Below are 27,015 nucleotides of genomic sequence, written 5' to 3'. Positions count from 1 at the left end.
TCCCGCTAAATACTTCAATTATTTTTTATTAATTGGATTAAACTAAATTAAATCTGTACAATTAATATATTTGATATTTTTATAGTAGAAAGTAAAAGAAAGGGATACTGGGAAAAATAAGAAAAATGGAAAAAGGGCGCGAGTAAAAAAGAGGAAAGGAAAAGTAAACGGGAAGGTCTGAAGCATGTTCATATAAGCTGCGAGTTCTGTAATGGGGACTGGTCTCTTTAGTCATTCCTTTGTCTTACCAACCAATTTTCTCAATTCCTTTTTCCTTTAACTTTCCTTATCACTCTCTAATTTACTCTTTAATTTAAATTAAACCTTCAGAAGACTTGCAACGACTCTCCTCTCCTCTCTCTCTCATTCCACACGAACACAAGAAATCTCAAACTGAATCATGAAAAAAGGAACATTAAACCCTATTGTGGAGCTGAAGCTCGCTCTTCCTCCTCCTGATGAAGTCTCCTTTGCTAAGTTCTTGTAAGTTTTTCTTTTTGTTACTTTGTGTGTCAATAGATATGTTTGTGTTGCTATTTTAGGCCCTGATTTGTGGTTGCGGATCGGTTGCAGAACTCAAAGCGGTACTTTTATGGACGGCGATCTACTTGTTAATCGCGATGGTGTTCGACTTGTCTCTCAAACTGAACCCGAAGCAGTAAGTTTGTTCTCTTTTCTTAAAGAAATGATCTAATACTTTTGCAATTCCGTTTAAAGAAAGGTATTAAAAGCTGAATTTCTTTGATTTTTCTTTAGTTTGAGTTAGGTATTTACTGGATCGCTATATATGAATTTGTACGGACTCTTTTTTGCATTGTGTATATACTGAGTATCATTAAATACTAATTCTCGGAAATGTGACGTGCTCTTGTTGCTCAATGTCCTCTACAAGCCACTTGCTTTAAATACGTATCAACAATTTTTTTAATTTGTTGCACAAATGAAGGTTCCTAGTATTTATAGCTCTCCTGTATAACCTATCATCTTCATATAGAATCTTCAGAGCCACAGCCACTTACCTGACAAAGCCTTACTGAGAATGCAAATCTCAATTCCTATTCAAAGTTGTATACACCTCCCATTACTATATTGTGCTATCCAAACTTTTCAGTTTTATTCTGCGCGGATTCATAGGAATTACAAGTAGCATGGCTAATATAAGGGGCTTTCAATTATAAAAAGAAAAAAGGAAAGGAAATGCCCTAAGATTTTATACTTTTAATTAAGGGATATTATTAATTACTGTGTGATTTCTTGCCTTACAAAATCTTAGCTTGTTTTCTTTGCATGCCTGTCTGCAGCCACCCCCAATTAAGCCATTGGACAACCAATTAAGTTTAGCAGACATAGACACCATTAAGGTCATTGGTAAGGGAAGTAGCGGAATTGTACAGTTGGTGCAACATAAATGGACAGGCCAGTTTTTTGCATTAAAGGTATGGTTCATTCAGGACTTATATCTTGCTTTCTCCCATTCTATCATTTATGTACTTAAGTACATGGGTCCTCTAGTTATTACAATCTGTATTAATGTCAACAATTCTTATCTTCAATCGTATATAAATTTTTGTATTTCGTGTATATTTTCTTTGGGCATTCAAAAATTTTCTTACCCTGCTAACTAGGGGGCTGGCTATGAATGAATGATTGCATCAAGCTTTCATTTTTCTGTTTCCAATAAACGTACTTTACACAAGTTAATGTATCTATTTCTGAGTAAATGACAATCACTGCAGACTATTCAGAATCACGTGCCTCCTTTATATATCTAGTTAGAGAAAGAATAGTACCTAGAATTCTCTTATTGATAAAATTTTTTTCTTTCTACGCTGTGGGACTTCTGTCACAGTTTCCCTTATGTACCTTTATGTTTATCCCATCTGGAAATACATTTTAAGTTTCAAATTATAAGAACGAAAGTTGTATATCTTTTGTATGCTTCTCTTGCAAGTCAAAGGGATTGCTTTTAATAGGCATTGCTGCAACAACCTAACTGAAAATTAGACCAATAACTCTGTTTTTCCTGCAGCCCCTATCCTTCATGTTCTCATATTTAGGTCATGGTAGTGATTTCAACAGGTTGCTATATATTTCTTGAAATTCTTTCAGATTAATTAAGTGGTTTGATATTCATATTTAGTCCTTCATGCTCTTAAATCTTTCAGATTAAATAAGTGGTTTGAAGTGAAAAGCGAGGCATAATATTGGTTTGTGTTGCTCCATGTCCTTCCTTCATATTAACTCTCTTAAGGGGTTACTCCTTATGGACATTTTTCCATAGTCTTCAGATGACTGTTTGACTATCAATCAGTATACTTCTTGTCCATGATATGTGCATGCTATGTAATTTACATGATTGATCGGTCTATCTTGAACTCTGTATTGTTATTCATATTCAGGTTATACAGATGAATATTGAGGAGAATTCAAGGAAAGCAATTGCCCAGGAATTAAAAATTAATCAATCATCACAATGTCCATATGTTGTCATGTGTTACCAATCTTTCTATGACAATGGTGCCATTTCAATTATCTTAGAATATATGGATGGAGGATCTCTGGCTGATCTTCTGAAAAAAGTTAAAACAATACCAGAACCATATCTTGCTGCTATTTGTAAACAGGTGAATATATTTGGAAAATCACGTAACTCAGGAATCTAAGTTATTTCATAGTACTTTCCATTTTCTTTACTGCCAGTTGCTTTTTTTATTCGCTTTTATTTCTTTCTATTGCTGCAGGTGCTCAAGGGTTTATTATATCTTCATCAGGAAAAGCACATTATCCATAGGGACTTGAAACCTTCTAATTTATTAATAAATCACAGAGGAGAAGTCAAAATCACTGACTTTGGTGTGAGTGCGATAATGGCAAGCACCTCTGGGCTGGCTAATACTTTTGTTGGTACATACAACTATATGTCTGTAAGTATTTGATTAAACATGTGGTAGTGCTAGTGACTTTTGCCGTTTTGCAAGAACCGATCCACTTTCTCTGGCTACGAAGTTCCTACAATATTTGTATTATTAATGCTTGTATTTGTAACTTGTTCCTGTGTGATTGTGTTCTATAGCCTGAGAGAATTAGTGGAGCAAAGTATGGCTACAAAAGTGACATTTGGAGCCTGGGTTTGGTATTATTGGAATGTGCAACTGGTAAATTTCCATATTCCCCTCCAGAGCAGGGTGAAGACTGGGTTAATGTTTATGAGCTTATGGAAGCTGTTGTTGAGCAACCACAACCTTCCGCACCTTCTGATCAATTTTCTCCAGAGTTCTGTTCGTTCGTGTCTTCATGGTAAAGATAATCTGATGTTTCCAAAAAAATATAAATTCTGTGATTGTTTTGCTGTTTTTACTCGTCGGCTGATTTTATGCATTTAATATGATATATGTGAATGTGATAATTCAGGAGTTGAGCTTATAATTATCAAGGAACTTATGTTTGATATTATTTGGTGTAATTAAGTTGCCTGTGTAATATATTTGTCGTGATCTGGGATGTGTATATTTAGTTGAATTGATTAAAAGAAAAAGGAAATATATTAAAATTATGCATTTATAAACGAAGGTTTTGCTTGTCAATTTTGTCCTCTTTTCCTTTGGAATGGAATAACACTTCTGGCGGTAGGATTTAATTGGTGTTTTCAATCAGCCTAGACACTGCTATGAGTGTTTAGTATACTAATCTCCATCTCGGGTTCTATTTTCCCTTTTAGTGTGCAGAAAGACCCAAACAACAGACTGTCAGCCCATGAGCTTATGGTAAGTGAAAGTAATTTTCTTTTGGCCCCTTGAGTTTGAAATGAAATCAAATGAACAGTTCTGGATCTGACCTTCTTTTTCTTCCTAACTTCCCAATGCAAATACCAGGCACATCCATTAATGAACATGTACGAGGACCTGCATGTGGATCTCTCATCTTACTTCACAAATGCAGGCTCTCCACTTGCAACCTTTTGAAGTAATTGGTAAGTACCAATTTTGCTTTCAAATCCTATAAAAGAAGGGGTATTGATCTTATGCTCTAGTCAGTTTTACTTCACATCCTTTGGAGAATTGCTACTTTCCTTGTTCTGTGAGTTAGTGCTTCTTGCATGATGAATTTTCACTCAAATGTTCTTTTCCTGTACTTATCAATATTTTTTTTTCTATTTGCTCCTTTTCTTATAGTATTTGCATAAAATGGAGATCATTTACAAGTTAATTTAAAAAAATGCAATTAGAGAAAAAGGAAGAAAAAAATAACTTAACCACAATTATTGTCAGGTGGTAATAGTTATAATGCCTAGGACCTTGGACGAACCTATGAGGAAACAAAAGAAGAAACTGGCATTTTCTTCTTGCAGCCTATTTGGATAGAGGTTTTCTAAGGTTTTTGAGAATTTTATAAAATTTTGGAATCTCCAATTATAGTTTTGAAGAAGGAAATACCAATTGAGAAGTAAGGTTTTTGGAAATTTTAAAAAATCTCTAAAACCCTTTAAATCTCAGCCCATTAAATCAGTGGGGTGAGGATTTTTTTTTTTTTAAAAAAAAAAAATGTTATCTTTTAAAATCTTCATTTACCATTTACCCTTTCCAAACAAAATAAAATTGAAAACTATACTGTACTTCCTAAAAATCTTGTTTCCATTTTTACTTCATAAAATCTAACCTTACTTTATTCTCATTTTTGCTGAACAAAATGTTGGTGTAGGTAACAAGACTTCCATTACACTTATCTTTAGTACAAACCATGGCATTCAATACAGCAAGCCTTTATCCATCTCACATTCTTCTGTTGAAAATGTAACTTCTTCCTTCTTTCATTTTACATTTGCTTGTTCACACATTTAGTGTGGCCATTCTGTGGCATGGGAGGCAATTAAAAATTCCTTGTCCTAAGCTCTCAGTTGCGGGCTATCTTGAATTTAGTATATCGTCTAAGAGTCTGACAGTACCTTTAAGTTGAATGCAATTTTCCTACTGAATTATAGTGAAAATGTTGTGCGTGTATACATTCCTGTTTTAATATATAAGTTCGAAACTTATTTTAATATAGAAGTTCTTAACTCTTTTTAATAAGAGTTCCTATTTGCAAACAGATAGGACGTGAGGCAATTTAGGGAAGGTACCTGCCTGAAATTTTGAAGACTTGGTGAGGTTTTAGCTGCCATTGCAATTGAAAAATAAACTGCTTGCTGCCATTACAATGACAAGTTTTATGGCTGTAAAAAAAAGCATTATTACTTTCATGGAAACTTACCGGCACCAAAAGATTTATCGTGCAAGGAACAGATACTGTTGAATTGAGGGCTTATCATTACTGGTAAAGGTGCTTTTTAATATTAATGTTGGTGTCAATGAATATATACAATGTCCGTTGTAACTTGTACTATTCTTGATATTAACCTTCTAAATTTTGTAATTAACTTGAGAGTAATTATGTTAGCTTTTCTTAATAATTAATTTATTTTAGAGATTGGAAAATTGTCTTTGTAGATTTTATTATATCTTTGATTGTGGCTATATTCTTTAGTCATTTAAATTTTTCTGTAAGCAATTGAATAAATATTTGTTTTTCCTTTAAATCTCCTCCAAACCCTAATTTTTCATCTTTAAGTCCCAGTTTGAAGCATTATGGCTTGTAGTCGTTTGGCTTTTACGCGCATTGAAGGGGAACTGGATCATTTGCAGAAAGTTCCACCTACTTGTTTCAGTGTACATGCTGTGTATCTGAGTTCCGAAGACGTGTTCCACTTGCAAGCAGCAATCACGGGACCCTGTGATCGTCCATGTAAAAGAGTTGTAGTTCGAGTTACTATGGATTACTCTTTTAATGCCTCCAAAGGTTGCATTTAGGGCCAAAATCTTTCGTCCCCAATATTAAATAAAGGTGATGGGAGCATTTGTTGCGATACTTTCACACAAAAATGGACCTCTGCTCTTACCATTTTCCAAATACTGTATTTCATTGACATATTGCTGCCTCATCCATGTCCTGATAAGCAACCGCACGCAGCTGGACACAGAAAAGTATGTATGCTATGGATAATGATGGTTACTTGAGACATTTTATAAAGCTGCAAGTGTTTGGAACTGTTCGTCTTCTGTAATTGCTGGATTGGTTACAGAACAAGTGTCTGGTTAGGATATTCCTTTTCGATCAAAACAATGATGTCTGAAGCCCTTGTTTTCTCTAATCGGATTTAGAAGAATCAAGAAGGAGAAGAAGAAAACTATATTGCATTGCAGGTTTTCGTATACAAATTATAGACTTGCCTCGAATATAATGTTTAGCCCAAATAAAAAATTAATGGGCTAAACCGAGTTGCTGCAAATATAAAGAAAACAAAGGATGCATATATATATATATATATATAATTCTTCTTTTTCTTCTAAATGTCTTATCACTAATATCCGTGGGCGAACATACTAGTTATTAGCCGTCTATCAAGCTTTTCTCTTAAATTTCCTGTGACATTTCAGGTCCACGACAATAACAGTAATATTGTCTTTGCTTCCCTTTTGAAGAGCAAACCTCGAGAGGCATTCTGCTGCAGCTTGAGCAGCAGGATCAGCTCTCTCGCCCCTTTCTGCAGACAAGGTGTCACCGTATCTTTTATGCCAAAGAAGGATTCTTCTTCGTGCCATGTCGCATGCTTCTTGATTCGTCATCACATCCCACAAGCCGTCGCTTGCAATAATAAGGCACTCGTCTTCTTTCGCTCGAGGAACAAACATTACTTCCGGATCTGGGATGATCCATGGTTTCAAATATCTATCACCTGAATACAACAAATGAAATTCATTATTAACAATATATTTTAATACTGTCCATTGTTGATATGAACTAAAGCAATAGGATTGCATGCCCTTTGTTGATGTTCTAGTAGCATCAAGCCATCAAGCATGCTTGGCGTAGATGCCAATATCAAGAACATGAAAGGCACAAGTGAACAACATCAAGGAACAGAGTAGAGATGTGTACCTATGGATCTTGACATTGCAAGAACACCAAAGACACGTGACCCGTTCCACTGTATGATCTTGCCTCCTGCTGCCTCTATCCGTGCATATTCATCTTCTCTATCTGGCTGCAAGCAAAATATAAAGTTGATAAATAGACTGACCACCTTGAGGATGCCGGGTGAAACTTTCCTGGAAAGTATTGCAAAAACAAGGAAACCATGCCTTACTTTGTGGTCAACTGACAATGGCATAGCCACTTTTCCACGACACAGGACAGCTCTTGAATCGCCACAGTTTGCAACTATAACACAAGTTGGACAAACAATGGCAACAACTGCAGTAGAACCAACAGTTTCAGGGGCAATGGATTCAGGATGAGCCTCACAGTCATTGATATTGCTTCCTGCAGTGCCTTTCCTTGATCCTGCAGTCTCCGCATCAACTTTCATAAAACAGTTCGAGAAGGCTTTCTTCCATTTTTCCTGCCAACTAGTGCTTCCACCACAGAAGCCTACTTTTGCAATTTCTATCTCATCAGCCAAAGCCAAATGAATACGCTCACTGCAATAATTAGCAACCTACAGAAACAAAGCACCCTCAGTTTCGACAAAGAAAAGCAATATTGGTTTATTGATACACTGATGATAGTGATGAATACGTAACCAAAGGAGAAAAGAGGGAATTAAATGTACCTGAGAGCCACCATGTCCATCATAGACACCAAAGAAATGCGCAGTGAAGCAACCTGCTTTCTGGTTCATGCCATTTAAGACATGATCATCCATCAGCATTTGAGCAGGAATTTGCAAATATTGTGGCATAGCAGCAAACGCATCTTCCATCTCAGGTCTCCTTCCACAAACAGATGTAAATCCCCAAAGCGGTATGTTATCCGATTCAAAGACACTAATATTGATCCTCTTTTCTTTTAGCATCCCAGGAGGTACAGTACATAACTTCGGATCAGAACTATAGCCATTCTTATCCTCAGTATCTGCCGCAACTGAAACAATACCATCCATAGATTCTAATTCAACATTTGGTTCTCTCAGATAGGACTTTGGGATCATTTCAAAATTACCATCACTTATTTCAACATCCAATGAATTCCTAATTGAGTTAGCATTTAAAGCCAAAAGTTCCTCGCAGCAGATACTGCTGGTATCATTAGCCATAGATTGAGAACATATATTTTCAAGTGATTGGTCATCACCTAACAATATTAACTCATCATCCTCAAATCGCACGTTAATTGTTTCCCTGGCACTCAAATCTGCAGCTACCAACACCTGATTAATTCCACTCTTTGCACTATTGCTGCTATAACCTTCATTTTTGCAAGTAACAGACTCAAAGGGCATATTTGGCTTCCTTGTGGGGTTTGAGATCAAGTTTGCTTTATCTGCCATACGCTTTAGGCCAGCAATTTCCATGTGGGCTGTTACTGGTGACTTATTGCACATCATTTTGTCTATGCTAAATGGAACAGCAACTGCCGGAGATAACTCCTCCATTGAATTCATTTCACTTGTGACAACAATTCTTAACTTTGAAACTGGTCCTATGTGTGCCACTACTGTGTATCTTCTAATTCGTTTCTCAAATGAATTGCTTTTACAGCAGAAACGAATTGAAGAAGCTAAAAGATTTAAGAAATGAATGAAAATTCAACAGGGCAGAAAAATAATAGCTGAAAAATGGACACGAACCTACAATAAACGAGACTGAAAGAAATGAAAGAATACACTTGAAATAAATGCTAGAAACAGATGGCTCTAGAACTTATTTAACCACAACTGGAGTATTCTCTATCTAAAACAATGATTGATCTTAGAAAGAGAGAGAGGCCCAAAAAGAAAAAACACCCTCCTTTTCCACCTTCCAAACTAACCTTTTGATCTACTTTTTGTTTATAAACAATGATGGATATGATCAAATGAGCAAGATATGAGAATTAGTAACAGAAGCAAAGAGTCGTGAAAGAGAATTAAAACAAAATAGAAAAGCCCAGAGATTTCAAGCTTCCCTGAATTGAAGGCAATTGATATCAGCCTCTTGAAAATTGGCTTCTTTCTTTTCTCTTCTTTTTTACTTTCCAGTTAACCACCTTCAACTAACCAAGTTAATTATTTCTTTTAATAATTAAAAAAAAAAGATATAAACTGAGTCACCACCTGAACTATATGGAGCTACTACCTATTTATCTATCCATCTTCCATAAATTTATCAAAAAAAAAAAACAGTCCTGATCGGAGATACAATAAAGATTTAATGACTATAGTACTCTCCAAGAACTTACAAGAATTTCTTAAAATTACAAAACAATAATAATGAGTATAAAAGAAAGATAATGCAAACAAAAGCAATTACACCAAAAATGTTAGAGTTTGCTTACCCTTACAAGAAACAGCGCAAGAGAAGGGGAAGATGCCAATGAATAGCAGAGCTCAAAAGAAACACATCATGTCAGAAAGAATTAGAAAAATGGAGAAGCACACACGTGTCCATTAATATTAACTTATTTATATTCGAATATTCTGTAATAAGAAAAGAGAAAGTATTTAACTGAATAGATCGTTCATTGAATATTTCATCGCCTATAGATCAGATATCTCACAAAGAAAAATCGATCGAGAAATTTGTATCATGTATTTTATTTTATTCTTTTATTAAATATATAATATCTATATTAGTTTATTATTAAGAATAATTATATAACTTTTCTATAAAAAATAGCATAAAAACCTTTCAGAAAAAATAAAAAATAAACATATAATAAATTAAATTTATTTATTATTAGCAAATATAAAACCATTTAGATAAAATAAATAGATTAGAGAATATAAAATAAAAATTTAACTAATAAAAAAACTAAAGAGAAAGGAATGAATGGAGTCATGTGGGAAAAATGAGTAAAAAAAAGTGCCACGTAAAGATGGACGGTTTGTCAGAAAATGCGGAGTCTGGTCATCAAAAGTCGATGACGTGTAAGATTATTGAAAGTTGAGAGAAGATTCAGTACGACAACAAATAGATTAGATACATGCACTGACACACTTTTTCCTTTAACCTCCATCTCATTTCGTGCCTCGCCTCTCTCTTTTTCTATTCTTTCTCAGCTTTTGTCTTATCATACTCGGATTTTTCTTTTTTTTTTTTTTTTTTTTTTTTTCTGTATTATAAGAGTCTTATTTGAGTATTTTCAACAATATTTTTTATATTAAAAAGTATTTACAATATCAGTAATTCTAAGAATTCTTTTCATGTTTTTGAACTTTTATTAATAAAAAATATTACAAATATTAGTAATTAAATATATAAACATTTATTAAATTTAAAATAAATTAATTTTTCAAATATAGAAAACTAAGTTAACTTTCTAATATCAAGACTCTAAAATAGAGAGTTTGACTCATTAGAATACTCTTGCTACCTTCAATTAATGTTTTATCTTTTCTTTTTCTCTTTCAAAATAACAAGCAAAGAATTAACTTTTTATGTACCATATTTTGTGTACATTTATAAAATGTTATAAGCAGAGCCTCAATTGTTCTCTTCTAGTAATCTCAAGATTTACTTATCAATGTCAATTATCAAACTAAAAAGGACATATGAGCATTGGCTAGGGCTATTCATGATTTTGGTTTTTTTTTTTTTCTTTATTTAATAAAACTCTATCTAACTCAACTACAATAAAATAATCTGAATTTGTCTAACTTCAAGTTAATTATTGGGTCAAATTAATTTTTAACTTATCTCTATTTGAGCTCATTATCATCATGAAAACTTTTTTACCATAATTTCTTTTCAAAAAAAAAATATTATTTAAGTTTTGTTTACCTTTAAAAATTTATCAGTTTCACAGTTGTGCTTCTATCGTAATTTTGGGAGAATGTTGAATTCTTGAATTTGATTGATACTACAACAATAACATCACTCATAGAAATATTATATCATGTATGTCAAAATCAAAATTGAAAACTTTAATTTTGTGACAAAGCATCTAAGTGAACAAGCCCAATATGACAAAATAAATTTTTTCAAAACAAGTCATTTTTTGATTTGATTGATGGTCGCTGAAATCCAATGACTGGTGACTCGAATTCCGCAACTGATAAAAACAAAATTGAGCGATTGGGTCCTAAAATCATGTGACGATGATCCGGCCGGCCGGTCCCAAAAAATTGGTCACTGATCCCAAATTTTTAGTGATTGACAAAAGAAACAAGATAATAATAATAAATCATGTCCTCAGAAGTTTAGGCTTTCGAAAGCTTTAAACCAACAAGTATCTTAATGATTAATTAGTTTGAAGCTTAAACCAATAGTTTAAAAATGCAATTTAAATTTAATCCAACAATTGAACCAAGGCATTCAAGATACCTGCTTTTATGAAATAGTTTGGGTAGCATACGACTTAGAACATCCCTTCTCTAGGTCATTTGGCTGGGCTGTGATTCTCTAACACATGACAAATTACATCGAGGATCAGATTTTTCATATCAGATACTAACATGGAACGCCAATACAATAAAAAGGTTAACATATGGAAAAAGAATTTTATATCAGTGTCTTATTGGACTGCATTTCATATCAGTGTCCGACATGGAGGACCCATCCATACTATAAATTTTCCTAACGTATATCACATTTGCTATTTGTAGGGCACTGGTAAGGAGGAGGGCTAACAGAGCTTGTGACATAGACATGAGCCTTCTTCCAGAAGGGAAGCAGCAATGACAAAAAACAAGCCCATTCCTTTGTTTATGCTTCCTAACAATCGTTGTGGATCTGTCTGCAAACGGGTAGTCACATGTAATCGACTAAACGCCAATGCCATACACAAATCAACCAAAGGAAGAAAATTAGCTGCCAAGGGCAAAATAAATTTTACTCTATACCACCATACTGGACACAAAAAGATGACTTGGTAAAACCTACCTGCCAAATCTCTTCCCATGAATACGTTGACCCATATTTATGGGAAGCAGAGAGCCACAGAGCCTCAATCAGAAATAAGCAAATTAATGAAGGCTATCTTCTCTCTATTTGGTCATAGTAGTAACAAATTAACTTTTGCTTTCTGATGCCTAATCAGGTATTTGTTAACATTGCTTTTGGTTTTCTGCTTGTGTATAGATATGATAGCTAGGCCTCCTGTCTTTTTGAGATCAGAATGGATATATTCCAGAAAAAGATGAATGAGCTCCAATCTGACCACTTGCACCAAATTTAGAAAAGGAGTCACCAGCACATGAGGTGAACTTTGAGGTCTGAACTGAGCTTCAAACACGGGTCACAAACCTGCGGGGATGTAACCTGATAAATATTAGAGCCACTTCTATAATTTCTTTTTAAGGTAAAAATTCAATACAAAAATATAAAATCAGCCATCTAAGTCGAACAATGTCAGACTAGCAATCATAAAATGAATTCAAAAAATTGTTTATGAGCACCAGCAAGGGATAACAGGTCTACCTCTGCCATTCAGTCTATGCTGCAATCAATAATGTAGAAGATGAAACTCACAATTCAATTCAGATACATATACATCCTGCAGATGGATATCACTATCATTAAATTTGCTGCAGAAAACAAACAGAACACTACACTTTCTTTTGTTTTCCTTTTGATGTCGAAGACCTTTACTAAAACAAGAAATGAACAATACGTATTCCACAATTATCAATTAGAGATACATGCTCCGACAATTTGATAATACACATACCTCACAATTGAAGCCTGCAGTTATATAAAAAATGGCTCACAACTGAAATCCGCAGCCGTGATGCTAAAAGAGATGACAAAAGAACAATGCACAAGAAATCTTACCATAACCTGGCCTAGGAGATTTCATTTAACCAGAACCTGTAAAGGCATGAAAGGTGAAAATGAAAGGAAAAGGAAAAAGGAAAGAAGAAATATACCAAGTATTATATTTTGCTTTGCAGTCACAAAGTGGAGAACCTTGACAAACTATACCAAGCATGAGTTATTGCATTTAGCAAAAGCCAGTTCTACCAAAACTCAAACCGCAATGCAAGAATCAGCATGTAATTTCTTTTAATTTAAGAACACAAAAAAGGTAAGGACAGAAAGCCTTGATGTATCAAGTCCAGAGGAGGTAGATCACACTGAATAAAAAGCAGATTTTATTAGAATATAGAATGTATGTACAAGAGGCATTGTTCTCTGATTTGTAAAAGCTACAGCCAGGATACAGTGTTTGCTGGGATGTAAAGGCTACAACGTACTAATTTGTGACATGCTAACTTGTACCTTGAACAAAAGATCTTTACAGTCGAAGTTAACAACTTAACACAGGAAGAAAACCCAAAGCATCTGAAAGGTTCACTTGAAAATCTTGTAAAGTCTACCAAAGAATCTATATAACCTAACTGTGGACCCGCAGCCAAATGACCATCCATGTAACTGGTCATTTCTTGACAACAGTGATTATGTTTTCTTTGTCAATAGTATAATGAACAAGACTATACAGAGAAAGATTTTAAACCATCATATTTAAGTCTGATAGGTCATCCATTGGGATTTCAAGACCCATGAAGTCGTCATGGTCTTGTAATCCATCATCATCAATGTTCAACCATGAACCCAGATCCTGCCCTTGGCCATCATCCAATCCCGGTAGCTGCAGGCTGGACAAATCAATAGCCTCGGGATCATCCAATGAATCCAAGCCAAAACCATCTTTTCCCTTGCCATTGCTACTAGATCTAATATCACCAGACTTTGCCTCCAAGGGAAATGCTGGTTTAGGTTGCTCTGACATCTTGCCAAGAAGGCCATTTACAGAAACAGATAATTGAGTTTTCTGTTTGGGCTTTGTTTTAGATTTCCTCTCCCCCTTAATATTTGACAATGCTGGCCGACCAATTCTATGAGTTCCATTCCTAGATAAAACCTTTCCCTCCCTATCTCTCTCGCTCCTCTTTCCTTTTGTACTGCTTGATAGAGACACCCCAATTCCTGAGGGGGCACTTGAAGTACCTACCATACCACCAACATCATCAAGCGGCAATTCCCTCTTCTTCACCCTATTTGACCATGAATCTTCTTTACCAGTAGATTGTTCAGATGAACGATTTACAGGTGGAAGCAAGTCAGAAGAATTAGGAACATAGCCATCCCCATTCTGACTCAACCGAGAAGTTCGAGGACTTGACTGCGGACCCATAGAAGCTGCAGAAAAGACAAAATAACAATCCAAATGTGCCACAGGACCAGAAAATAAAGCTAAGGAAGAAGGCATCTCAGACAGCCTAAATACCTTCAAGAAGCCATTTCAAAGTACACATGCATATATGTGTAGAATAGCATAGTAGATTCAGAGCTACCAGATAAAATACCTGAAATTCTAGCCTCTAGAGAGCGGCTTGAGGCATTCGCATAAAGTTTCCCAGATTCCCCATCCACAGGAGTACTCAATGATCTTCTGCCACTAAGGTGGGAAGACCTAGAAAGAAACATATCCCTAAATAAGGGTTCACTGAAACAGCTTTTCCCTGTATCTTCATATGTACGACATCGTTCTAATGTCCGTTTCACAAAAGCTAAGGCAGCTTGCTTAGCTATTTTGTTGCTGGAACCCTTCCCACCAGTGGCACTAGGACCCCAGTAAGCCTATCAAGAAAAAAAAAAAATTGATTAGTAAACTACCAGCATGGTGATTCTGCAGTGAATCTCAATGCATAGCCTCCAGTACAATAAACAGAAAAAAGGTGCATTGCTTCATTAGATGAAGAATGCCAGATGACAATTTAAATGTAAATTATTTACACATATAAGCACATCAGTGCAAAAGCACTAAAGTGAGAGATGAGAGCATGCCCGCTGACTTTTCTCTCTTCTGCCCCATTTCAATATTTAAAGAAGAGAAAAACAAAAAAGAAAAAACAGTTATGTCAGCTAACTAGCAAGCTAGAAATTAATTAAGGAATTTGGAACCAACTGCAGACTCCACTTTTCAGTTGTTTTGCCTGTCCTCTGCTGCTAGAGGCTAAAGGGTGAAAAAAAGATAGATTTGTCTCTATAGACTCCAAAGTAGTAACCTGGGTATTAAACTGCAGACGAAATCAAATGTATGGCTCAAAGAAAATGAATTTACAGAATATGGAGTGCCTCTTATCCATTGCAGAGGAAAGGTTTCCCTCAAATGTGCGAGTACTCTACCAGAAAATTCAATGATTCAGAAGAAAGGTGCCAACATTATGGCAGTGTTCTCTCGTGAATCTCAAGCATACCCTAACCATGGTCAGCTGACCTACCTCCTCACAATAGCCTAGCATCTACTACCATGATGCAACTGATCAGGAATCCAATGACTTCTAGGGAAGTCTTGGGATGGGCTTACCACTTGAATCCTTTTTAGCAATTATTCACTCTGCAAATTGGAACCCAGCATGATCAAAGGCACAACAAGCTAGCATTTATGGGGCATGATAATTAGTACATCACAGATGAGGCCAGCGTTATATCCCCTTTCTTCTCATACAGGAAATAACAAACTTTAAACAAAAGCCTTCTTCAGAGATGAGCTTAAACTAGTTAGAGAAAGGTTTGCTCATTGATTTAGAAAACCAACTTGCAAATTTTGTTAGCGCAGCTCTTGATTTCCAACTCATAATAACATGTTTAAGCTAAACCTGAACACAGAAAGTGAAATAGTGAAGCGAACAGGAGATACTTTAACAAGAAGAAAATTACCATATACTTCTCGTAAGCCATTGTAACAAGTTTGTCATGAGCACGCTGTTCAAGTTCCCTATATAAAAATACAGTATGTGTGAGTGTAGAATAAGGTAAAATTGTTCCAAAGGCAAGAGCATGTGGATTTATCCCAAGAAAGAGGGAAAAGATTCCTTACTTTTCTTGAAGTTCGTCTGTGGCTGAGGCAGATTTCAACAGTTTATCTAGCAATTCTTTCTTCTTTGAAACCTATAGTTAGAAAGAACAGCTATAAGATGAGGATTTAAGATTGCCTAGAAATTTCAATTCCCTAAGCAAGAACTTGAACTTAGCTACTTACTACCACTTGGACAAGAGTAGGAAATGTTAACATTCCCTAGAAATTCTATGACAACCACAACAAATTTGGAATGGTAGGACAAAAATAGAGTTAGTAAAGATAGAGACTAGATAACCTAGCAAGAATTTGCTAAACAATACCTGGACCCGGTACTTCTCCTCTAAGCTGCTAACCTCCCCGCCAATCTCCTCATCTTCCATCTGCATATCAGGCAGAAGAGAGAAGAAAATGCAATTAGTGGAATAATTTGATGCAAGGTAGCATCAGCATTTATCATCCAAGCATCCCTCAAATGTTTTATAACTACCAAGATATTAAGCATGCTAATGGTCACAATACTCTCAAACACAAATAAAAATCAATGAAGCAATTATGTGAAACCAAAAAATGCAAAACCATTAAAAAAGTTCATATTAAAAATGAACCTACCATTGGTTCTGAGTAAATCCCAATATTTTGAACCTCCAGACGAAGATTTTCATTTATTTGCGTATCTTCATACTGAAAATCTGGACAGACTGTGCCAGGAATCAATGCCTGGTCAAGAAGTAAACCATTTGCAGAGCGATTGAAGTTTGAACATATTCCCATGGATGGGAAACCTAATGCATCAATTTCTGCCTCATCATGTTCTCTCCTCCCAGTCATTGTATATCCATTAAATGCAGTATGTCCAGAAAACTTAAAGTTATCTACATGATTCAAACCATTTGATCCCAGCTCCCCATCCAGCTCAAATCCAGTTTCATAAGTAACAAATTCCAGGTCTCTATTTACGTGAGCGCAATCCTCCTCCGAAATTATAGCTGCAATAAGTTTCTGATATAGGGAAATGTCTCTTGCTCCTGGCACTAACTGTTCAGAAAGCCTTTTTTCAGTGGTAAGCCCCATTTCTTCCTCATGTTCAATCAATCCATACCCATTAGGGACAGTACTGCAAATATTTATCTCAGATGAAACCTGTGCAGGTGATGGTGCAGTAGATTCAACATTCCCCTGAAAAAAGCACATACTTGTGGTGACTAAACATAACTCGTAACCATTAAAAAGTTTAATTATCCCTGCTTCCAAATTTTATCCTTTAAATTCCGATAATAATAAGAGGTTATTAGAATACTTAAAAGTACGATTAAACACTAAATGGCATGGCTAAATCATTATAGATGATCAGGACAACATCAAATATGAGGCAGCAACATACGTTTATGATCATCCAACTTCCAAGATGTTATGATAAAGCAGAACCTAGCCTTACGATTTTGGGATAGTACAACCACCAGCAATACAACTTATAGCGAAACAATAAGCAAGGAATACCAACTATCATTCATAAAGAGGAGAGAGAACAGATATCTAAAACCATAGGACAGTAAAACCGTAACTCGAAAACACAAACTAGATAAAGTTATATTTTACAGGGAAAAAAAAGGCAACAGATCTGAAATCCTAAGATAAACATCAAGTTTCAGCTTTCAACTTCTCTATTTTCTGCAAATTTAACAGTAGAACAGCTTACTCTAAATCTGTTCTACATCACGAGGGCTTCACATGTGCAACAGCATTAACATGATAGACCATCACAACTATATGGCCACCAACAATCAAATTACCCATAAAGGAGAACATCTTTATGTATATGCCAATTGACATGATTAAGATCAACATTGCACCACCACCATTTTGCAAAAAATGTTTCTTTACAAAAAATCAATTTTGATACTGTTAATAATGGAAATACTAAATGTTAAATATAAAAATAATTGACAAAATTAATGAGAAACATACTTCTACCACAAGCAAAAACAATTTTAAATCTTTCCTGGTGGAGGCAGCCCAAAGGTTTGTGTTTGGGACTTTCAGCTTATAATGTCCCATGTTCAAGCCCCTTATTTTGTGGTCATATGCTGAAGTTGGAAGAGAGAAGAGCTAGACTTAGGACGACAATAGTAAAATAGTGAAAAAGGAAATAGCAGCTTTTATCAATTCTGCGATATAGCTTTAAGCTGAGTAGGACAAAGATTGATAAAGAAAACTCCAACTACACAAGGAGTAAAGGACTGTGTAACAAGAGTATGTAACAGGGATATGTATAACATCTACAACAATATCTTCAGGAATAAAAAACTGATATAAAAAAATTTAAAAGGTAGTCATGAAAGTATCACAAAGTTCCACTATAAATGTAGACACAAGTATAGAAACCCAAAAGTCATAAACAAGTCAAATGGGACTCAGCAGCAAAGTTACAGCCTTATGCCTTCACATTAAGATGTTAAGAGTAACATGAAATTATTCAAAAAAAATGAGCATGGTTGTAAATGCCAGTATTCAGAACAGCAGTACAATAAAGTGCATTTTTACCTGTTGCTTCAGGCAAGCAATGTCAGCATCAGATATAAAACCAAAGAATGACTCCATTTGCCTCCAAAATGGGTTGGGACATGCATGAACTGAGTGATAATCACATTAAAAAATAAAGAAGTCTCAGCAACAAAACAAAATTAAAGATTTTCAGTGACAAAAAGTACCAGGATTAATTACAGCACTTGCAGCAGCAGTTAGCTCTTCATGCCCATCATCTGAGCCAACTAAAACAATCAAGCCAAGAGTGAATAAAAAGAATAATTTGATAGTTACAATAATCAAATATAGAAATATCACTGAGATGCTGAGAGTAAAATTACCAAGAAAATCTGCTGCTGCATTGACCATTGTATGCTTTTGACGCTTATATGCCTTACGGTCAGAAAGTTTTCTAGTAGGTGGACGACCTGTCTTGCTGAATTAATAATTTCAGGTAACTGTGAGATATTTATCTAAGAGACCAACATCGCTAGGGAAAAAGGAGGAGAGACATTTATAGAGAACTAGAAAGAAAAAATTAGTAATGAGAAACGTTTAACCTTTCATTTTTATCGAAACCAAGTCTGGCACTTCTAAGCTGTTTAGCTGTTCCCACATTGCCAACCTTCTCAACTGACATTGGCATAAGAGACCTTGTTGTGGAACCCCGTCCAGTCCTCCCTTGCCTCCGTACTCCATCTCCAAGGTCCTCCCCAGTAACAAGCTTATTTTTTCTTGACTGCAGACCCAGAGTAGATACCTTTAGAACATTCAGTCCAGCCTTCTCATCTATCTCATCAGACCTTTTACCCTTATCTTTAGATTTAATCTCAGGAGCCCCTGATTCCTCACTTTCAGATAATGCGGCCGAAGAAGCAGGCTCACTTTTTAACTTAACTTGCTGAGGGGAATTGCCAGTCAAACGCTTGGCAAATCCCAATCCAAGTTCACTACCAGAAACATCAGAAACTGTATCCAAAGCAGGACTTTCATCATTATTTGGAACAATTGGAATCAAATTTGTCCGTCTTGCAGCACGGGAAATCTTTTGTGGCCTCTGGCCAGCCCAATGGGCAACAGGTGGAGATGAAGACCGAGTTGATGCCGTGCGTTTGCGATTATTAACTCCAACAGCAGGTGGTTTGTTTGAGCAATGAGAAAGCTCCCACTCATTCGGAGCAGTTGCTCTATGGACAACTGGAGATAATTTTGGGGCGATGCCTGAACCTGATCGAGGACCTCGTGTAGATGTATTCATTTTTGTGCTTGACGTGGGACTAGCCGAGTTAAAATCATCACGAACATTTGCTCTAGGCATCAGAGAGAACAAAAGTCAATACACCATATATATAATATGGAACAAAAAGATGTAAAATCTAGAAAATAAAAAAATATTTGGAATTACTAGTCTTAGAATCTAGTTGTACAAAAAAAAGGTCAAAATGAAAAGAATAAAGGAAAAGACTCAATACATCAAAATGCCCCCGCTGACCTTTTAAGAAAAAAATTAAATCATGGAACACAACAATCAAGAGAATGATGAAGAAAAAAGGAAGGAATACTATTTATCAGATGAAATAATTGCGATAAAACCTGACAGAGGAAAAAAAGTTCTCAATAACAGGTAACGACTATGACAACAGTGATAAACATAAAAAATGTGATGAGTAAATACATACTTATGAACAGCTCTAAGATTCACTCTTTCCTTATCGGAACCAATAGGACGTTCCCTTCTGTCATTAAGAAGAGAACTACTGTCCATATCAGTCCTAGGGATGGATGACCGCATACTCAAACCTGTTGACTGTGAGATACCATCTGATTTTCCAATGTTTACAGTGCCATTAGCAACTCCAGGCCTACAACTAAGACAGAAATTACATTGCCTCAAAAACTGGAGATTATAAAAGGAAAAATTACTAAAGTATATAACCAACAAGAATTTTCTTCAGAACTAAACCTGGCAGATCCTAGACAATTATAAAACAGGAAGAATCCTAAGAAATAAATCACACAGAACTGGACTTAGCATAAGGCAAAAGCTTTAAAGAGAATAATTTTCCTCATTGCTGAGTCAAATTAACATCTTCAAATTCAACAAGAGCTGCAATTATTTTACAGATCAATAACACTGGCCAAGCATTCCACGTACTGAACACATTTGACTATTTGTTATAGCAATCGGTATTGGCAAATGCTTCATCATATGAGTGTGGGTAAGTGCACGTAGTACAGTAAGACTTGGGTGAAATGATAATAGTGTTACTAGTGGTTAATTAAGCCAAGAGTACAAGCAATCATAACAGACAAGAGATGTAACAATAGCATTGCAAGAAGGCATACCTGAAGCCATGGGAGTCACTATTCAACCTTGATCGAGCCTCAGTAACAGATCTTGGCTGCGTTCCCTGTTTGGGCTCCCGATATCCATCATTGGGTTTAGTTGACACTACACTTGGAGAAACATCTGGCTTTATCCCAGAACGCTTCTTCTTCATTTTTGTCTTTTCCCAACCATCAGCTCCAATTGATAAACTTCGATCATCACCCTGACTTGCACCACTATTTGCAAGCCTTAGCATTTCCCTATCTCTATCTACACTACCAGATAGCCTGACAAGAGAATTGCTCTGCACATCCACATTTATTTGTCAGGATCTGTTCACCAGTGTCTTTTAAAGGAATTAAAATGCAGGAACAGGCATTGTATTAGTAATTAAAAGTCCACCACAGGAGATACTACCATCACTATATTTATGTATTTAAGAGCAAGATTTCATGCAGAAATTCTACTGCGTTAAGAGAACAGAAAATCATTGCCAGTGTTTAAAATCGCGCACTACCACTGGGTATTTATATTTTTTTAGCGGACAGAAGGGATGAGATGGAGCATTTACTACAATTGACCTCTGAAAAACAAACAAACAAACAAAAAAAAAAAACTAAGCTTCCATATCTCATGGTAGAAAATATGAGTAAAAACATGAAAACATGGATACCAGCCAAAGGAATATTAATAAGCATCAAGGTGCTACTGCTACAACCATAAACCAATTTGACAAGTTTCGTTACCATTTAATTGTGGATAATTCAAAAATGAGACTGTAAACCGACATAACCAAATACAGGTAGCATGAGGTGCAGGTGAAGCAAGGTACAGAGGATACAAACCCTCACATCCACCAAGGAGGTTCGCGTCCGCTTGTTTGGAACAACATTTTTGGTTCTTTCCTCCGATTTTTGATGATCAAGTTCAAAACCACCACCGACAACATGATTATGAATTCCCATTTTACCAATGTTTGGCCCCATAACTGATCGATCATTTGATAACAAGGCATTAGGCCGATCACTAGAAAATCCTTCTGATCTAGACCTTTTCTTTGAGGGGATGCTTGGAAAAAAATTGTTGAATACAGATAAGGCTTCATTAAAAATCTTCTGCCGTTCCCTGTTCATTTATAAAATTTAATAAACTAATTACAACTATTACACAACAGGATAGCATTCAAAGAACTACCTGGCCCTAACATTGCTTTCACGCAGGCCAGCCTTAACCCGCTTGATTTCCTCCGGTGCAGGTATTTTGCCTTTCAAAGGACCAGATGGGGTATCATCCAATGAAATGCCAAGGGCAACATTCAAGTGCCGTTTAAAGTCTCCTTGGCGATTAGACTTATGTTCAGCAGCCACCAGGTCCTTTGGATCAAAGCGCAAACATCGAAAGAAATTTACCACATCTCCCTGTGCTAATGCAGAACTGCTTCTTGTCATGTTTGGCAGAGAAGATAAGATCGGGTTCTCCATACTCTCGCGAAAGCTACCGGATCTGTCCAACTGAGCAGTTAAGTGGGGTCCACGCTGCCCACCGGTGTATGATGGCCTATCCGGGCTATCAGAAGACGGATCAAACTTACTAGATGTTGCCATTGCCTTGGTTTCCTCACATCCTTTGTATTGCAAGCCCAATAAATACAATAATGCATGACAAGATTATAGAACTGCCACGCATAAAGACCAATTTGAGCCTTTGAGACAGTAAACCGCAATGCACCTGCAATGAAGAAATCTCGAGGATAAGAACCCAAACTAAAGTTTGGAACGCAATGAAATAACAGGCTTCCCATATTGCCTCGACTTTACATGTTAATCTGCAAGTGCTGATGACAGAAATATGACCAATAATGACAATTTCCTTTAGGTCCTGACACAATTAACGACTCTTCAATTGCAGAAATTTAAAAGGATTAGACTGTGTAAAATTTATAAAGGCTCACCTACCAAGATAATTGACTTCATTAAGTTTTTCTGAAGATTTAAAAATATGTAAAAGCTAAATTTTCTTAGCTGTAGAAGAATAAAGACTTGAGAAATTGCAAACAGAATTCTCAAAAGCTGCAAGTGATACAACAGCACCTTTTGGATAGAGCTGAGCATTGTGTAGACAAGATTTTACCATATAATTGCACCGAGCATATAGCTCATGCCGAATAAATACAACTTCCGTCATAGTTAAAGAAGCCCCAAATCCAACCGCTTAATCATTATCGTACTCTCATTTTTTCATTTAGCTCTACCTAGACCCATATCTCTAGTAAATCAAAGACTATGAAGCATTGTTCCACCACCTCAGCCAACATTCATTTGACTTCCGTTCTCTTGGAAAATCTTCAATGGCTCCATATTCTCCACCAGTACTTTATTCTGTAATTTTCTGTATGCATAAAGTTATCTCACCATTTCCTACTAAAACTGTTCTTGAATTAAGAGACTTCATTCCCTTTGTCATTAAAATTTGATTAAGGCATCTCCATGATTCCAATTCAGGAATCACATAAATATGCGATTCGATTTTTGAGGAAAAATATTAATTCTTCACTCAAGAAAGCATGTTTTTGGGATTGCATGACACATTGTATTCAAGCATGAACTGTTTTGTAACAAGAAATCTACATTCAAAGAAGGCATCAAGCAATGAGATAAAATTCTCATAAACCTAGTAGTTTTCAGCTATTAATTACATTGATAAGTAACTCAGTTTTGAAGACACTAAAAAGGCAACTGAAAATACGTACCCTGCATGCCATCAGACGTAACCAATCAATAACTTTAATCTCCAAACAATGCAAAAGAAGCAAGTATATAACTCATTACATACTGACACAGCCAATTTTCCATTGCTCTAAAAGCAAAAAAATCACCATTACCCCCATGAATTCCAATCCATACACTCCAAGTCAGCTAAAGTAGTAATTTAACTTCAATCACTCTTTCATTAATTGCCATTCAACTTCACTTAACCACTTCAATTTCATTTCTCCACTAAAACTGTTACACGGTTACAATTTTTTCAAAAAAGTTCCAAGATCCTTTCTTTTTTTCCTTTCTTCACTCCATTTTCTAATAGAAAATGACATCCAAAACCCCATTAAGCTACTTCATTACAAAAACTACTCAAATCAAGCATAAGTACACACATACATTGTTCATTCTATACTTAATTCTATATACCATCCTAATCTCAGTTACTTATACAAAATTATCATAGAAATTTGTAAAAAATAAAATAAAAAGCAAACCAACATAAAAAAGAAAAAAAGCAAATCATCATTAAACCTAGAAAATGGAAGCAGAATCAACGTTAGATCACCAAAAAAATTGACACATAAACAAAAAAAAACCCTAGCAACTTGAATCAAACGTGAAATTGAAAATAAAGCTTAAAAAAAAAGAAAAAGAAACGTGAGCGAATTATTACCTTAAATAGTTAAAATAATGCTAAATAGCGCCACGAGAAGTGAAGATTGAGTGATTTCAAGATTCGAATTCTGATATCAAAATTTTTGAGCTCGAAATCGAAGGTTCGTACAAAGAGCCATTGGAGGACGAGGCGCCCTGAGTTTTGATCGGCAATGGAAATTGGTCCTTAGAAGATTACTGTTTTGTCCTTATTTTTGGGTATTGAAAAAAATGGAATGAGAAGAAGAGCTAAGGGTACTTTGGGGATAAAAAGTGTGGAGCCGGCTTGTATTATACAGCTTGAAGTAATAATAAGGATATGTGATGTTATTGCATATAACAAAAACTAGTTTTTCAGTTAAGAGTTCCCTTCCAAACTGTTTTAGAAATATTTTATCCATGTTGTTTGGGGAAAAGCTATTTTATTCTTAATAGAGCTTGCCAAATAAAATTTTTTTCGATAATAAAATATTATTTTAAAATTTTTAAAATAATTTTCATATATAAAAATATTAGTTAAACTTTTTTTACATGTAATGTTTTTTCTTCTAAAAATATATAATAAGGCATTTATAAAATATTTTAATCAATTAATTTATTTGACATTTAAGCACGATTAAAAAATAGTTTTCTCGCAGATTAAATGATAATAAAATTAATTTCTTACTATATTTTTAAGAATAAAAAAGTTTAAAATATAAAAACTCTATGTACAAAATCAATCCATTAATTCTATGTATTATATGCTAAAAGTAATCTATATAACTCGAAAGCTTATATGTTATTAAGTAGAGGAAAGTTTCAGTACGCGAACTCGTACAAATACTACAGCCACCTGAAAAAGAAAGTCAAAAGCAATATTTTATTCAATTTCTTTTTTAGGACTGTTAATAATATGTATTATCATGGGAATTTATGAGGGATAGGCTACTTTATTTATTTATGTTAGTGGGTTTTTTCAGGGAAAAATCATTTGGCAGGTGACAAGGTTGCTATTGTGGATAATACTAATTAATAAAATCTTAAAACAAAAAAGTGGCAACAATGTTAATGTTTAATATGGTAGTGGTGATGAAGTCGATATATAATAATATTTATTGCATTGTATATTTTTTATATATAAAATTTTTTATGTGTTATTAGAATAATTTATGATAAGAGAGATAAAATAGAAATAATAGAGAAAAAATACTTAAATAAATATTTTTCTATTTAAAAATAGTTAAGTCAGTTGATGTTGTGTTGTATTATGGTCTCATTTTAGGAAGAATGATGATGATTGGGTAGTTTATACATAGACAACTATTATTAATAAAACATTATTTTATTATTATTTTTTTTTTTTGCTTCTTATAAAGCCCAAGAAGCACTGGTTTTGGATTTCATTATATCCCACAATATTACTTTCTATTTTCTTTTTGCTGGGTGTTTTTATGAAATTAATATTATTACGTGCAAAATATATGAATTTTAAATAGTAAAATTCCCCTGAAAATTCGAAAAAGAAATAAACTAAAATTTTTTGGGGAAGATGCTATCAATCTTAGTTTTAAGCAACGATTTTGTTATGTTAATTTTATGGCAAGGTACGTCATATGTGAAATTTGTCGTCATCAATCCCTTTCAAAAGTGCCAAGTAAGAAAGGCACACATGTGACATTATTTTTAGCGACAAGATATTCACAAGCAAAGGCTATAAGGTACAATTTGGCCCTTCAATTCTCTGCTCAAGTTCAATGTGCCTCAATATTGACTTTTTGGTCTAATCACCCAAATTATTTCCAAAAATAACTAATTTGGCCCATAAACAAACCGTACACTGAATGCTCCAATTTGTTATTAATATACTAATATAAAAATATAAGAATAATAAAAGATGGCAAATTATTTATCATTTTTTTTTTCACTCTCTCTCTCTTTTCTATGCCAAAAAATCCCAATTTCAAAAGAATCCTAAAGAATTGATTAAACCCTATTCTTTTTACCACTCACTCTCGTCAAGGACAAGGTCAACAAAAGTCAATCTTCTACAGAGATATGATTGATATACTTCGACATTGTTCATCCTATGTGGCAAAGATTGCTGCCTTTAAATGTTCAATCTCAATAAAAGAAATAAATAGTATTTAAAAAATACTATGGAATGCTCAATTTCGATCAGTTCTTTTAAATATTATTTTTTATTAATTTTAGATAATAGTTAATGATATATAAAAATTGATACAAATTTATATAATATGTTATTAGAATATACATAAATTATAAATCTTAACATTAATAAAAATATAAGAAATAAACAAAAATATCCCCCCGAAAACCAGATACCGCTCGGGCCCGCCGTATTACCAGTCCCAGTGAAGCGTCATTTTCAAATTATTTCAACTAATAAAACAAATCAGTTGCAGCTGCTTTCCTTAGCTCTGATTAGCAACTGGCTAGAGTTTGAGCTTGAGCCAGAGGTAATAAGAAAACACATCAATATCATATGAAGAAACACAGAGCTGTAATATTTTAAGGATGGAGGTGATATACTATACCAAGCCCACTTGAGATAGGGAGAGTACACATTGGCCCACTTTTCAGTTCTTACATAATAATAATAATAATAATAGTAATAATTATAATAAACCAACCAATTCTAATGCCATAACAATCTCTAAGACATATAATATAACTTGGTCAACCAAAAAGTCGAGTTTAATTTAGATCAGGCACAAGAGCACCGAGGCCCCTAACTCTTTCCAAGTTAAGATAGCTTTGTTATGCTTAATTCTGAGGAGATGCTATGGCCAAATTAGGCACAGCAAAGACTAAGCAGCTTGTATCCATGACCGTTGCAAATATGGTGGCAGGCATATGCAAAAATCCTTTTGCTTTCTGTTACAATTATAATTACCATAAAGATCTGACAAATAGATCTAGGCATCTATA

The 27,015-nt window shown here is 34.8% G+C and overlaps 3 protein-coding genes across 6 annotated transcripts; 1 reads left to right on the top strand and 2 right to left on the bottom strand.

Annotated features, from left to right (window-relative positions):
- The first annotated feature begins 132 nt into the window (after nt 1-132).
- On the top strand, nt 133-5,471 carry LOC8272530 (mitogen-activated protein kinase kinase 2). Of its 3 annotated transcripts, none has more exons than XM_015716147.3 (9): nt 134-483; nt 574-658; nt 1,302-1,436; nt 2,400-2,624; nt 2,742-2,924; nt 3,074-3,297; nt 3,719-3,764; nt 3,873-3,970; nt 4,699-5,034. In XM_015716147.3, the coding sequence occupies exons 1-8, from the start codon at nt 401-403 to the stop codon at nt 3,960-3,962; spliced, it is 1,071 nt and encodes a 356-aa protein (XP_015571633.1). In that variant the 5' UTR covers nt 134-400; the 3' UTR covers nt 3,963-3,970; nt 4,699-5,034. The 3 variants fall into 3 exon arrangements, with proteins under 3 accessions (XP_015571634.1, XP_015571633.1, XP_015571632.1); XM_015716146.2 differs by lacking the exon at nt 4,699-5,034 and adding an exon at nt 5,087-5,471 and having other exon boundaries at nt 136-483; XM_015716148.3 differs by lacking the exons at nt 1,302-1,436; nt 4,699-5,034 and adding an exon at nt 5,087-5,471 and having other exon boundaries at nt 133-483.
- Nucleotides 5,472-6,207: 736 nt separating this feature from the next.
- Nucleotides 6,208-9,490, bottom strand: LOC8272532 (protein phosphatase 2C 77). Its single transcript, XM_002514049.4, has 5 exons — nt 9,349-9,490; nt 7,646-8,592; nt 7,181-7,531; nt 6,973-7,078; nt 6,208-6,769 (listed from the first exon to the last, which is right to left on the bottom strand). The coding sequence occupies exons 2-5, from the start codon at nt 8,474-8,476 to the stop codon at nt 6,435-6,437; spliced, it is 1,623 nt and encodes a 540-aa protein (XP_002514095.2). The 5' UTR covers nt 8,477-8,592; nt 9,349-9,490; the 3' UTR covers nt 6,208-6,434.
- Nucleotides 9,491-13,088: 3,598 nt separating this feature from the next.
- On the bottom strand, nt 13,089-24,383 carry LOC8272533. Of its 2 annotated transcripts, XM_015716254.3 has the most exons (15): nt 24,104-24,381; nt 21,866-22,399; nt 21,517-21,796; nt 20,689-20,975; nt 20,022-20,210; nt 18,903-19,652; nt 18,684-18,778; nt 18,528-18,587; nt 18,361-18,449; nt 16,429-16,995; nt 16,140-16,199; nt 15,838-15,908; nt 15,678-15,735; nt 14,321-14,594; nt 13,089-14,153 (listed from the first exon to the last, which is right to left on the bottom strand). In XM_015716254.3, the coding sequence occupies exons 2-15, from the start codon at nt 22,273-22,275 to the stop codon at nt 13,462-13,464; spliced, it is 3,882 nt and encodes a 1,293-aa protein (XP_015571740.1). In that variant the 5' UTR covers nt 22,276-22,399; nt 24,104-24,381; the 3' UTR covers nt 13,089-13,461. The 2 variants fall into 2 exon arrangements, with proteins under 2 accessions (XP_015571740.1, XP_015571741.1); XM_015716255.3 differs by lacking the exon at nt 20,022-20,210 and having other exon boundaries at nt 24,104-24,383.
- Between the last annotated feature and the right edge of the window lie 2,632 nt (nt 24,384-27,015).

Source organism: Ricinus communis, chromosome 3 (genome assembly GCF_019578655.1).
Source record: "Ricinus communis isolate WT05 ecotype wild-type chromosome 3, ASM1957865v1, whole genome shotgun sequence".
Lineage (NCBI taxonomy): Eukaryota > Viridiplantae > Streptophyta > Magnoliopsida > Malpighiales > Euphorbiaceae > Ricinus > Ricinus communis.
Note: the sequence above shows the minus strand (reverse complement) of the source record. Positions and strands in the feature narration are given on the sequence as shown.